Raw genomic sequence first — 13,421 nt, 5'->3', positions numbered from 1 at the left:
TGTGCTGAGTAGCATAGAAATGATATTCCCTCCTTTTGCTCCAGAACATTTTTTTTTTCAGTTTAAGAACATGATTTATGAAAATTACTAATTCAACAAAGATCCTTCTACTTTTCATTATGTTTCTTCTTCTTCTGCTCCAGAGTAAAGGAGGGACTTTGACTAAAATTTGTAAGGACATGTTTCTTGGATCAGGGAGGAGTTGATTAAATTTTGGCTGTGACCTGGATGTGTGTTAAAATCCAGCAATTTTTGGATTTCTTTTTAGTTTTTACTTCATACTTCAGATCTTGTTTAATTACCTCATAAAGATGTATAATCACACCATATGGCTTGGTTGGTGTTCACTTATCTTTTAACTGTCCTAACGTTAACACATTGTTGTGATTTGGATTTGCAGTCAATCTACACACAGTGTAGATTGCCACAGTGGATCCAGTAAAGATCCCCATTAGTCTTTGGCACAAGGTTTACACCAGATGCCCTTCTTCATGCAACTGCAGTTCCAAATGAATAAATCACATTTTGACCCTGGTGTTGCTAAGTGGTCTCTCAGCCAAGTACAATCCCAATTCCAATGAAGTTGGGACATTGTGTAAAATATAAATAAAAACAGAATACAATTATTTGCAAATCCTCTTAAACCTATATTGAATTGAATACACCACAAAGACAAGATATTTAATGTTCAAACTGATAAACTTTATTGTTTTTGTGCAAATATTTGCTCATTTTGAAATGGATTCCTGTAACATGTTTCAAAAAAGCTGGGACAGTGGTATGTTTACTACTGTCTTACATCACCTTTCCTTCTAACAACACTCAGTAAGCGTTTAGGAACTGAGGACACTAATTGTTGAAGCTTTGTAGGTGGAATTCTTTCCCATTCTTGTTTGATGTATGACTTCAGTTGTTCAACAGTCCGGGGTCTCCGTTGTCGTATTTTGCGCTTCATAATGTGCCACACATTTTCAATGGGCGACAGGTCTGGACTGCAGGCCAGTCTAGTACCTGCACTCTTTTACTACGAAGCCACGCTGTTGTAACACGTGCAGAATGTGGCTTGGCATTGTCTTGCTGTAACTAGGTTTAAGGATATGATTCCTTCTTTATGTTCTCTAATGCCATATGCCAACACAGTGCAGAGTAGCTACCTAAACTCTGTAAGTGAGATAGAGTATCTCGTCAATCGTTTTACATCCTCATTGAAGACAACTTTGGATGCTGTAGCTCCTCTGAAAAAGAGAGCTTTAAATCAGAAGTGCCTGACTCCATGGTATAACTCACAAACTCGCAGCTTAAAGCAGATAACCCGTAAGTTGGAGAGGAAATGGCGTCTCACTAATTTAGAAGATCTTCACTTAGCCTGGAAAAAGAGTCTGTTGCTCTATAAAAAAGCCCTCCGTAAAGCTAGGACATCTTACTACTCATCACTAATTGAAGAAAATAAGAACAACCCCAGGTTTCTTTTCAGCACTGTAGCCAGGCTGACAAAGAGTCAGAGCTCTATTGAGCCGAGTATTCCTTTAACTTTAACTAGTAATGACTTCATGACTTTCTTTGCTAATAAAATTTTAACTATTAGAGAAAAAATTACTCATAACCATCCCAAAGACATATCGTTATCTTTGGCTGCTTTCAGTGATGCCGGTATTTGGTTAGACTCTTTCTCTCAGATTGTTCTGTCTGAGATATTTTCATTAGTTACTTCATCCAAACCATCAACATGTCTATTAGACCCCATTCCTACCAGGCTGCTCAAGGAAGCCCTACCATTATTTAATGCTTCGATCTTAAATATGATCAATCTATCTTTATTAGTTGGCTATGTACCACAGGCTTTTAAGGTGGCAGTAATTAAACCATTACTTTAAAAGCCATCACTTGACCCAGCTATCTTAGCTAATTATAGGCCAATCTCCAACCTTCCTTTTCTCTCAAAAATTCTTGAAAGGGTAGTTGTAAAACAGCTAACTGATCATCTGCAGAGGAATGGTCTATTTGAAGAGTTTCAGTCAGGTTTTAGAATTCATCATAGTACAGAAACAGCATTAGTGAAGGTTACAAATTATCTTCTTATGGCCTCAGACAGTGGACTCATCTCTGTGCTTGTTCTGTTAGACCTCAGTGCTGCTATTGATATTGTTGACCATAAAATTTTATTACAGAGATTAGAGCATGCCATAGGTATTAAAGGCACTGCGCTGCGGTGGTTTGAATCATATTTATCTAATAGATTACAATTTGTTCATGTAAATGGGGAATCTTCTTCACAGACTAAGGTTAATTATGGAGTTCCACAAGCTTCTGTGCTAGGACCAATTTTATTCACTTTATACATGCTTCCCTTAGGCAGTATTATTAGACGGTATTGCTTAAATTTTCATTGTTACGCAGATGATACCCAGCTTTATCTATCCATGAAGCCAGAGGACACACACCAATTAGCTAAACTGCAGGATTGTCTTAAAAGACATAAAGACATGGATGACTTCTAATTTCCTGCTTTTAAATTAAGATAAAACAGAAGTTATTGTACTTGGCCCCACAAATCTTAGAAACATGGTGTCTAACCAGATCCTTACTCTGGATGGCATTACCCTGACCTCTAGTAATACTGTGAGAAATCTTGGAGTCATTTTTGATCAGGATATGTCATTCAATACGCATATTAAACAAATATGTAGGACTGCTTTTTTGCATTTACGCAATATCTCTAAAATTAGAAAGGTCTTGTCTCAGAGTGATGCTGAAAAACTAATTCATGTATTTATTTCCTCTAGGCTGGACTATTGTAATTCATTATTATCAGGTTGTCCTAAAAGTTCCCTGAAAAGCCTTCAGTTAATTCAAAATGCTGCAGCTAGAGTACTAACGGGGACTAGAAGGAGAGAGCATATCTCACCCATATTGACCTCTCTTCATTGGCTTCCTGTTAATTCTAGAATAGAATTTAAAATTCTTCTTCTTACTTATAAGGTTTTGAATAATCAGGTCCCATCTTATCTTAGGGACCTCATAGTACCATATCACCCCAATAGAGCACTTCGCTCTCAGACTGCAGGCTTACTTGTAGTTCCTAGGGTTTGTAAGAGTAGAATGGGAGGCAGAGCCTTCAGCTTTCAGGCTCCTCTCCTGTGGAACCAGCTCCCAGTTCAGATCAGGGAGAGAGACACCCTCTCTACTTTTAAGATTAGGCTTAAAACTTTCCTTTTTGCTAAAGCTTATAGTTAGGGCTGGATCAGGTGACCCTGAACCATCCCTTAGTTATGCTGCTATAGACGTAGACTGCTGGGGGGTTCCCATGATGCACTGTTTCTTTCTGTTTTTGCTCTGTATGCACCACTCTGCATTTAATCATTAGTGATTGATCTCTGCTCCCCTCCACAGCATGTCTTTTTCCTGGTTCTCTCCCTCAGCCCCAACCAGTCCCAGCAGAAGACTACCCCTCCCTGAGCCTGGTTCTGCTGGAGGTTTCTTCCTGTTAAAAGGGAGTTTTTCCTTCCCACTGTCGCCAAGTGCTTGCTCACAGGGGGTCGTTTTGACCGTTGGGGTTTTTACGTAATTATTGTATGGCCTTGCCTTACAATATAAAACACCTTGGGGCAACTGTTTGTTGTGATTTGGCGCTATATAAATAAAATCAATAAAATTGATTGATTGATTGAAATAAGCAGGGACGTCCCTGAAAAAGACGTTGCTTGGATGGCAGCATGTGTTGCTCCAAAACCTGGATGTACCTTTCAGCACTGATGGTGCCATCACAGATGTCTATGTTGTCCAAGCCATGGGCACTAACACCCCCCCAAACCATCACAGATGCTGGCTTTTGAACTTTGCACTGGTAACAATCTGGATGGTCTTTTTCAATTTAATTTTCAATTTATTTTCATTTATATAGCGCCAGATCACAACAGAGTTGCCTCAAGGCGCTTCACACAAGTAAGGTCCTTACTAATCCCCAGAGCAACAGTGGTAAGGAAAAACTCCCTCTGAGGAAGAAACCTCAGGCAGACCAGACTCAAAGGGATGACCCTGTGCTTGGGCCATGCTACAAACATAAATTACAGAACAATTCACAAAACGAAAAGAAATGCTGTTGATGCACAGGACAGGAGGGTTTTCAACACAAACACCACACCCATCTCTGGATGAAGCTGCACCTTATACAGAGAGAAAAAACAGAATCAGGCATCAGAAAGACAAAAAAACAGTATAATTTGTCAGCATTAAACAACAGCAACAAAAAAGGATACTAATGTGATCGCCAGCCACGAGCCCTAAGCTTCACTAAAAGATCCAGAATTTAGGTAAAGTTGAGGCCGCGGCCCGCTCCGTTTACTAATAAAATGAATTAAAAGAATAAAAAGCACAGAACTATACTATGCCAGTATGCTAGCCATATGAAAGGGAAAATAAGTGCGTCTTAAGTCTGGACTTGAAAGTCTCCACAGAATCTGACTGTTTTATTGAGGCGGAGAGATCATTCCACAGAACAGGGACACAATAAGAGAAAGCTCTATAACCCGCAGACTTCTTATTCACCCTAGGGACACAAAATAGTCCTGCACCCTGAGAACGCAAACCTCAGGTCGGTACGTAGGGTATAATTAGGTCAGCTAGGTAGGGAGGTGCCAGTCAGTGAATAATTTTATAGGATAGTAGCAGAACCTTAAAATCTGATCTCACAGGGACAGGAAGCCAGTGAAGAGATGCCAAAATGGTTGTAATCTGGTCAAACTTTCTGCTTCGTGTCAAAACTCTGCCAGTAGCATTTTGAACCAGTTGGAGAGCCCTAATGCTGGACTGCAGTAAACCAGAAAATAGAACATTGCAGTAGTCCAATCTAGAAGAGATAAACGCATGGATCAGGGTCTCAGCATCAGCCATAGACAGGATGGGAAGAATCTTCAATATATTTCACAGGTGGAAGAAAGCAGTCCTCGTAATAGTTGTCAATGGTCTTTTCTCTTTTGTCTGGAGGACACGACGTCCATGATTACCAAAAACAAATGAGGACTTTTCCACTTTGTGTCTGACCTTTTCAAATGAGCTCGGGCCTGAGGGATCAAAGGTCACAGGCATTCAGTGTTGGTTTTCGGCCTTGCCACTTACGTGTAGAAAGTTCTCCAGATTATCTGAATCTTCTGATTATATTATGGACTGTAGATGATGATGTAATCCCTAAATTCCTTGCAGTTGAACATTGCGAAACATTGTTCTTAAACTGGTGGACTATTTTTTTCACACAGTTGTACACAATCCTCGCCCCATCTTTGCTTGTGAATGGCTGAGCCTCTTGGGGATGCTCCTTTTATACCCAATCATGACACTCACCTGTTTCCAATTAACCTGTGGAATGTTCCAAACAGGTGTTCTTTGAGCATTCATCAACTTTCCCAGTCTTTTGTTGCCACTGTCCCAGCTTTTTTGAAATGTGTTGCAGGCATCCATTTCAAAATGAGCAAATATTTGCACAAAAAGAAAAAAGTTTGTCAGTTTGAACATTAAATATCTTGTCTTTGTGGTGTATTCAGTTGAATATAGGTTGAAGAGGATTTGCAAATCATTGTATTCTTTTATTATTTACATTTAACACAACGTCCCAACTTCATTGGAATTGGGGTTGTACTGAAGGTAGGATCTCACTGATGGTTGACTGATGGATAGGTGGTGGTGGAGACGCAAAATCGCACAAAAAACAGACGATAACTTTCTCATGTGGCATCTCAGTGAACTGGTCTTCCCAACACATGCACGCATGACGGTCGACTGTCCACTGAATGCCATCCAGAGTGACTACAAAAATTATGGGCACAAATCTTGAGCAGTCCACAAACATACCGGGGGAGAACCATTGACAGGGCACGCAGCACAAACCTGAACGTCGAGCGGCAGTGGCACAGTCTTTGAAGGATTTGCACGTGAATCCCACGCAGCACTCTCAAGGATGTTGAGCACCACTGCCATGGCTGAAATGATGACATGTTTGTGCACACAGTTCTCAGGATGCATGTGGACTATTACATAGTTATTATGTGAAAGAGGCTGTGAAAATCCCTCTGACTTTAGGCAGAAAAAGCACTGAAAATAATCATAAAGTAAATCACTAAATAAATAATGAAGAAAAGCATGAACAACCACTCACGGACTTAAGCCTCTATCACACTGGGCCTGCGTAGAGTTGCATTGTGCTGCATATCTATCAGTCAATCAATCAATTTTATTTATATAGCGCCAAATCACAACAAACAGTTGCCCCAAGGCGCTTTATATTGTAAGGCAAGGCCATACAATAATTACGTAAAAACCCCAATGGTCAAAACAACCCCCTGTGAGCAAGCACTTGGCGACAGTGGGAAGGAAAAACTCCCTTTTAACAGGAAGAAACCTCCAGCAGAACCAGGCTCAGGGAGGGGCAGTCTTCTGCTGGGACTGGTTGGGGCTGAGGGAGAGAACCAGGAAAAAGACATGCTGTGGAGGGGAGCAGAGATCGATCACTAATGATTAAATGCAGAGTGGTGCATACAGAGCAAAAAGAGAAAGAAACATTCAGTGCATCATGGGAACCCCCCCAGCAGTCTAAGTCTATAGCAGCATAACTAAGGGATGGTTCAGGGTCACCTGATCCAGCCCTAACTATAAGCTTTAGCAAAAAGGAAAGTTTTAAGCCTAATCTTAAAAGTAGAGAGGGTGTCTGTCTCCCTGATCCGAATTGGGAGCTGGTTCCACAGGAGAGGAGCCTGAAAGCTGAAGGCTCTGCCTCCCATTCTACTCTTACAAACCCTAGGAACTACAAGTAAGCCTGCAGTCTGAGAGCGAAGCGCTCTATTGGGGTGATATGGTACTATGAGGTCCCTAAGATAAGATGGGACCTGATTATTCAAAACCTTATAAGTAAGTAGAAGAATTTTAAATTCTATTCTAGAATTAACAGGAAGCCAATGAAGAGAGGCCAATATGGGGCCAGGAGAGGCGAGAGGAGAGGAGAGAGAAGAGTCTAGTACGTAGGAATGGCTGCGTAAGTGGGGCGTAGGGAAAAAAAAAAAAACCTTGTCCGCAGGGATGTTAGCTTAGAAGCTTGGCTCCATGACACTGTTTTGTCTGGACACACAGATGGACTTGATACATTGGAAAAAGTCAGAATACATTATTTCCAGGAGTTAATGGACTTTATTTAACGTGCCCCAATCGTGAGAGAACTTGAGGAGGTGAAGGAAAGCTGCAGCCGGAGATGACCCGTGCGATACGTTGGTGGGGAGCACTTGGATGTGGACATGGACATGTCCTCTCACTGGTGATCAGTCCGTAAGCAGGAGTTAATGGACTTTATTCATGTGCCACAATCTTGAGAGAACTTCCATCCATCCATCCATTTTCTTCCCCTTTATCTGGAGTTGGGTCGCGGGGGCAGCAGCTCAAGCAAAGCCGCCCAGACCTCCCGATCCACACACACCTCCCCCAGCTCCTCCGGGGGAACCCCAAGGCGTTCCCAAGCCAGCGGAGAGATGTAGTCCCTCCAGCGTGTCCTGGGTCTTCCCCGGGGCCTCCTCCCAATGGGACGTGCCCAGAACACCTCTCCAGGGAGGCGTCCAGAGGGCATCCGGAAAAGATGCCCGAGCCACCTCAACTGACTCCTTTCGACATGGAGGAGCAGCGGCTCGACTACGAGCTCCTCCCGAGTGAGGAGCTTGGAGTCACTCTTGAGAGAACTTGAGGAGGTGAAAGAAAGCGGCAGAACTGCAACCAGCAGTTGCGCGATCCGTCCATGAGTGGACATGGACATGTCCTCTCACTGGCGATCGGTTCGTGAGGAGTTATACTGGATGTGGACATGTCCTCTTGCTGGCGATTCATCCATGAACAGGAGTTAATGGACTTTATTTAAAATGCCACACTCATGAGAGAACTTTAGGTGAAAGCACCGCGGAGCTTCAGCCGGTGGTCGCAGGTGCGATCCGTCAGTGAGTGGATGTGGACATGTCCTTTCTCTGGCGATCCGTCCATGAGGAGTGGACATGGAATCTTGGCCTGCCACTTCTGCTTCTGTGGTTTTGAAGCTTCACTGCCAGCAGAGTTCAGCGGGATGAATAAAATCTATCAGTGTGGTATGTACTGAGGAAAAAATTAAATTAATTAATTAATTAAATGGTTTTTGCCCTGGTGTAGGGTTGCGGAGGCTTGGTGTACAGTAGCAAGGTGTTGTGTAGATTTACATACAGTAGCGGAGTGTTGTGTAGACCTGCGTAAAAACTGCGTGTGTCCAGTGCTCTACACTGAAAAAATTAAACGTGCTTAATTTTTTGTGTCCGCCTTGCGTACCCCTCAGCGTACTGCTGTGTAGGGAACCAAAAACTCGGCGTAGAGCTGCGTAAACTTGGCGTAGAGCTCCATAGCTCAGCGTAGTTGGTATGCTGCATTATGCAACTCTACGTTGGCCCAGTGTGAAAGAGGCTTTTCAGAATGATGTCCACTGAGCTGCGTCTCTCAAGTTCACAGACAATGAAAATAAAAACCAAAAATTCGTATCACCTCATCCACTGTCTCACACAGGTGAAGTGCACTGTCCCTGCTGCCGGCCGGCATCATTAGACTGCTGTCCTCAGAAAAAATATAAATGCAAAGAGAAAATCTGGCTTTTCTCTCATGCGTCCAGTGCGTGCATGCAGAGCAGGACTGTCCATTCACAGCTAAGCCACGCATAAAACTGAGTTCCATTAGATGACACAGCTGATCGGTGGCAGGACAGAATGCACGGGCACCGTGATCCTTTGAAAGTGCTCAGATAAATAAAAGAACAAGAGCAATCATAGAATTCTGATGTCTGCCAATCTATATCTGGATCACCTTCAAAATTGAATGTTGTCTTCCATGGCCTAATATGTATCTGTGGTGTAAATTTGGTGAGAATCCATGAAGTAGTTTTGATGTAATCCTTCAAAGGTTATATAAAGTGAAACTTGATCCAGAATCTAGAACCGGATCCAGATCACCTTAAAAATTTAATGTCGTCTTCCATGGCCTAATATCTATCTGCAGTGAAAATTTCATAAAAATCTGTGCGGTAGTTTCATTCAATGATGCTTAATTTAGTTTAACCATTATTTAACCAGGTTAGTCCCATTTGAGATTGAGATCGCTTTTACAAGGGAGACCTGGACAATTATAAAGTTTCCAATTCACCTAACCTGCATGCAGTGGTGGGCACAGCTAACCAAAAAAATTAACTTTGATAAAAGAAAAAGTTATCTTTTGTACAGCTAAACCAATAAACCACCCAAAAATTTATCGGAAGCTACAGAAAACTGATAACTTACAGTATTGTCTCCGGTACACTTGCAACTACTAACAAGCTGATTTTGAGTTTTAACACCACGATCACTTCTGGTAGCATCAAAGGTCACTACAGACCCAAACAATGAGTCAGCACTTCTGTTGGTGGAGCAAAAGCGCCACCGTGTTGAAGCCTCACAGGACATGTTGTGACATGTCCACCTCTTCCACAGTTTCTTGGATAGTCACACGACTGAAAAGCCACCGAAAGCCGTCTGAATCTTCCGAATGGTGGAAAAGGTGGGCATCATTTTTCGGAGTCCAGCATGTCCTGTGAGAATTCAACACGAAGGCGCTTTTGCTCCGCCATCAGCTTCGTGCCGATGAATTTCGCTGCAACTCTTTTCATGGCAAAATCTTCTGTCACAGTGGAATGTGCCAAAAAAGTGCTGATGTCCACCTCTTCCGCAATTTCTCGGATAGTCACACGATGGTCCTGCATCACCACAGCGTTCACTTTGGAAATGATCTGGTCATTTCAGCATGTTGATGGCTGCCCGGAGCGTGGCTCACTCTCCACCGTTGTGTGGCCGTCTTTCAACCGGTTGTACCGCTCCTTAATCTGTTTGATGCCCATAGGATCGTCACCAAAAGCCGTCTGAATAATCCGAATGGTTTCCACCTGGCTGTCGCCCAGTTTCTGGCAAAATTTGATACAGTCGCGCTGCTCCAGTCGTTCCGCCATTTCATTGCAAAGCAAAAACGACGAGACTCCACCCATCCTCACACAAAGGCTGCTTACAAGCAAATGACGCAATCGACAGGCGTGGAAAAAAATCACGCATGCGCCTGAAGGTTCAAGGTTGGGTCATGCAATCACACGTGATTCAAATCCATCAGGTTTTTGAAAGAAATAAAAAGGTCGGATAATTTTCTAACAGACCTCTTATATATACACATGGAAGCATTGCTAAAGTGTTAAACACCAAATGCCTCACCATAAAATCATTTTTGGTTCTTGACTTGAAAAAATTATTGCCATGCTGGAACCATAAGGAGCTGACGACTGACAAACAGCAGTTAAACTGATACTGTTTGACCACAAATGGAGCAGGGGTTTCCTGGCAGATGCTAAAAGACGTGTTACAATCATAAAAAAGACCGCAAAGGAAAGACAGGTCATTAGTGGTGTGCTGCAAGTCCATATCATAAATATACTTTTGAAAATGGCATTTCCATTTGTAATAGTAATAACATGTGTGTGTGTCTCAGCCATCTACACACACACAGTGTATTTTTATCCACCACGCATGCTTGAGGGAATGAATGCCTGGCACTAGAAACTGGCTTAAATGTAAAATCCTGGTTATGCAAAAGAGAATTCATTGTTAAAGAGAAAGAAGGTCGTTTTGGATTAGGTAGCCATTAGGGGCCGCAGGGATTCTCTGACTCATATATGCATTAACAGAGCTTTAGTTTAAGCAGCGTGTTTGACCCACATTGAGGTTAACCACACCTATGACCTGTGGTTTTACTCTAAGAGTCCCTAAACCTCCACCCATGTCTCCGTTCTACCACAAATCAAACAAACAAACAGAGTAAATAAACGCACTGCTCCGTTCCCCCACACTTAATTGCTCGGTCTCAGAGCAGGCTTCTGCATTCCTCACCCCTTGTGTCCCCTCTGCACTCAGCTCTCACATCCTGTATGCAAGTAATGGAAAGATGGAAGGGATGGAGGAGAACCCCAGAGACAACTGCTCCTCATCTGCTGTTCATTCATTTGAACTGACCCCAGTCTGTCTTCTGCAGTGTTACGATGTCTCATGTTGCATGACGTGAAACCACAGAAATATATGACCACTATACATCTTCAGTCTTCTTTACCTCTCTGTTTTCAGCAAACTGCACACTCTTCCTCTGTCTTTGACCTCTACTTCACCTTTCTTGGCCGGGCAATGTGCAAATCTCACACTTCAAGTGTTGTCAAGTCTAGCTTACTGGCGTAATTATAGTCTCCTTGCAAATATTCTCCATTCTAAATGCAGATGAGTCGGCGGGCCTCGTGGTGGAACCACAGCCTCCTGCAGATGAAGAAGGTGAGCTCTGATCAGATTCAAAGATGAATGCTTCTGTTGGCTGAGGTACTGTATGACTGACTCAAAAGCACAACTGAAAATCATCCTTAAATGCTGATGTCCACATGTTCCTGTTACTTTCGAGACATAAATCGGGACGCAAATGGCATCTGAAGCTACAAAAGGGGCTGAGCTAAAGCTGGCAGTGACCTTTCCACTGGCGACACCTATTCACAGGATGAAAAATTTCCCTGCCAGCTTGTTTTGCTGCCGCTTTGAGCTTTAGGACAACAGATTGGGTACAGATCTGCATCAGCGTTTGGTGCAGGTCTAATGCCATGAGCTTGCAGCAGGATTCCCAAGACAATGCAGATGGCCCAGTTAAGTTGCTGCAAGCTTGCTGGTGATCTGGTTGGGTTCCCTGTGACTTCTATCGGCATCAAAATTTTGAACAGTCCAAAATTTTCTTCCTGATTGTCCCACTAATCCTGATAGTTCAGATAGCGTCTGGGATACTCCGGGATGACCATGTATGCTTACAGATGGGTTGAGGCGGCGTTCATGATTATCCTGTGAGTTTGCCATTTTGCAATTTGGTCTATCGGGAACCCAACAGCAACAGAACCAGATGCATGTGAACAAGGCGTTTAAAAGAGAAAAGAACTACTCACAGGTCGTTACAGCCACAAGCCTCACAAACAGCATATTAAAGGACTTATTATACTAAATCACATTCAGCTCTTGAGATGAGCAGTTGTACAATCCTGAATTAGGAAAAAGTTGGGATGTATGTAAAATGCAAATAAAAAAAAAACCCTGCAGTAATTCTGACATTTAGTTTGACTTCTGTTTCACTGCAGGCAGTATGAACCCAAAATATTTCATGTTTTGTGTGGTCAACTTCATTTAAGTTGTTAATATATGTCCATTCTTGCATGTCAGGCTGGCAACACATTCCAGAAAAGTTAGGATGTTAAAGCATATTCCTTCTCTTTGTTATTTTGTCCCCTTCTTCCTACAAACACATCTGAAGGTGTGCAACATTACAGGGTTGTCATTTTTTAATTTTTTATTTAAAAATAAAAATTCTCCACACAGTCTCTATTAGGTGCAGGCCAGTCCAGTATCCATATCCTCTTCTTCTACAGCTATATTCTTGTAATATGTGCAGAACATGGTTTTGGGCCCCTTCACACATAGTACGAATGTGGTCAAATTGCGCATGAAGCAGAAATCATATGCAATACGTGTAAAATCATAGTTGCCTCCAAAGCCTTGTACACCTTTTGCTACAACTATTTGTGCACACTAGTTGCTGAAAGACAGTGTGCGCTGTGAGAGCCCATTGAACCCTCTTGCAGCAGGTGTCGGCCAAATTCCAGCTGACATACACAAATATCTAACATCACTCTCACGGCACTTAGAAAATGTGTGGCATTCGCACTATTACCACGACAACATTCAGCAGATGATCACTGTTGAGCTGGATGTGAAATTTGTCTAAGTGCCCCCACTAGTGTGGTTTTGCAAACAGACACAGTGAGATGTTGGTGTGTGCGCTGAACTGACAGTTGGTGTGTCTGCCCACAGGAGCAGCTGTGGAGATCTGTGGTTCTGGACATCACGGCTGGGGAACACGTAGTGTGTTTGGATGGACATGATCTAACAACTGTCTATTGTGACGCACGTGTGTCTGCTTGCTGTCCTCACATGGACATGCATAAAAACATATATCACTGTTGCAATGGGCTGCAGCGAAGGAGTGCATGCCGCGCACAATGACAGGCTACCCCAGGTGAAACGGACTGTCAGATTATAACACGCAGCGAACGATCTGAATGTCACGTCACCCGTGTGAGCTCTGTTCCACATGATGCGGTGTCTGTCCTGTGGCACGCCGTCCACAAGAGACGCGTGTCGGGCAGGACACGCGCGGGGCTGGCTGGACACACCGCCAGCATATGTGGACATAAGAGCGCTCTGCATTTCATTCATGTCATTTCATGACTAGGGATGGGTATCGATAAGATTTTATCGATATCAATACCATTAGCGATTCCGCTTATTGAT

General features: G+C 42.9%; 1 protein-coding gene across 1 annotated transcript in view; it reads left to right on the top strand.

Moving 5' to 3' along the window:
* The window catches only part of smoc2 (SPARC related modular calcium binding 2), a 132,113-nt gene that overhangs the window by 58,759 nt on the left and 59,933 nt on the right, over positions 1–13,421 (top strand). The window contains exon 6 of the mRNA XM_034185118.1: positions 11,322–11,372. Within this exon, the coding sequence (XP_034041009.1) occupies positions 11,322–11,372 (51 nt within the window). The remainder of the gene's footprint in view (positions 1–11,321; positions 11,373–13,421) is intronic.

The sequence above is a fragment of the Thalassophryne amazonica genome, chromosome 13 (genome assembly GCF_902500255.1).
Source record: "Thalassophryne amazonica chromosome 13, fThaAma1.1, whole genome shotgun sequence".
Taxonomy (NCBI): Eukaryota; Metazoa; Chordata; class Actinopteri; order Batrachoidiformes; family Batrachoididae; genus Thalassophryne; species Thalassophryne amazonica.
The sequence above is the reverse complement of the archived record's forward strand: the minus strand, read 5'-3'. Positions and strand labels throughout refer to the sequence as shown.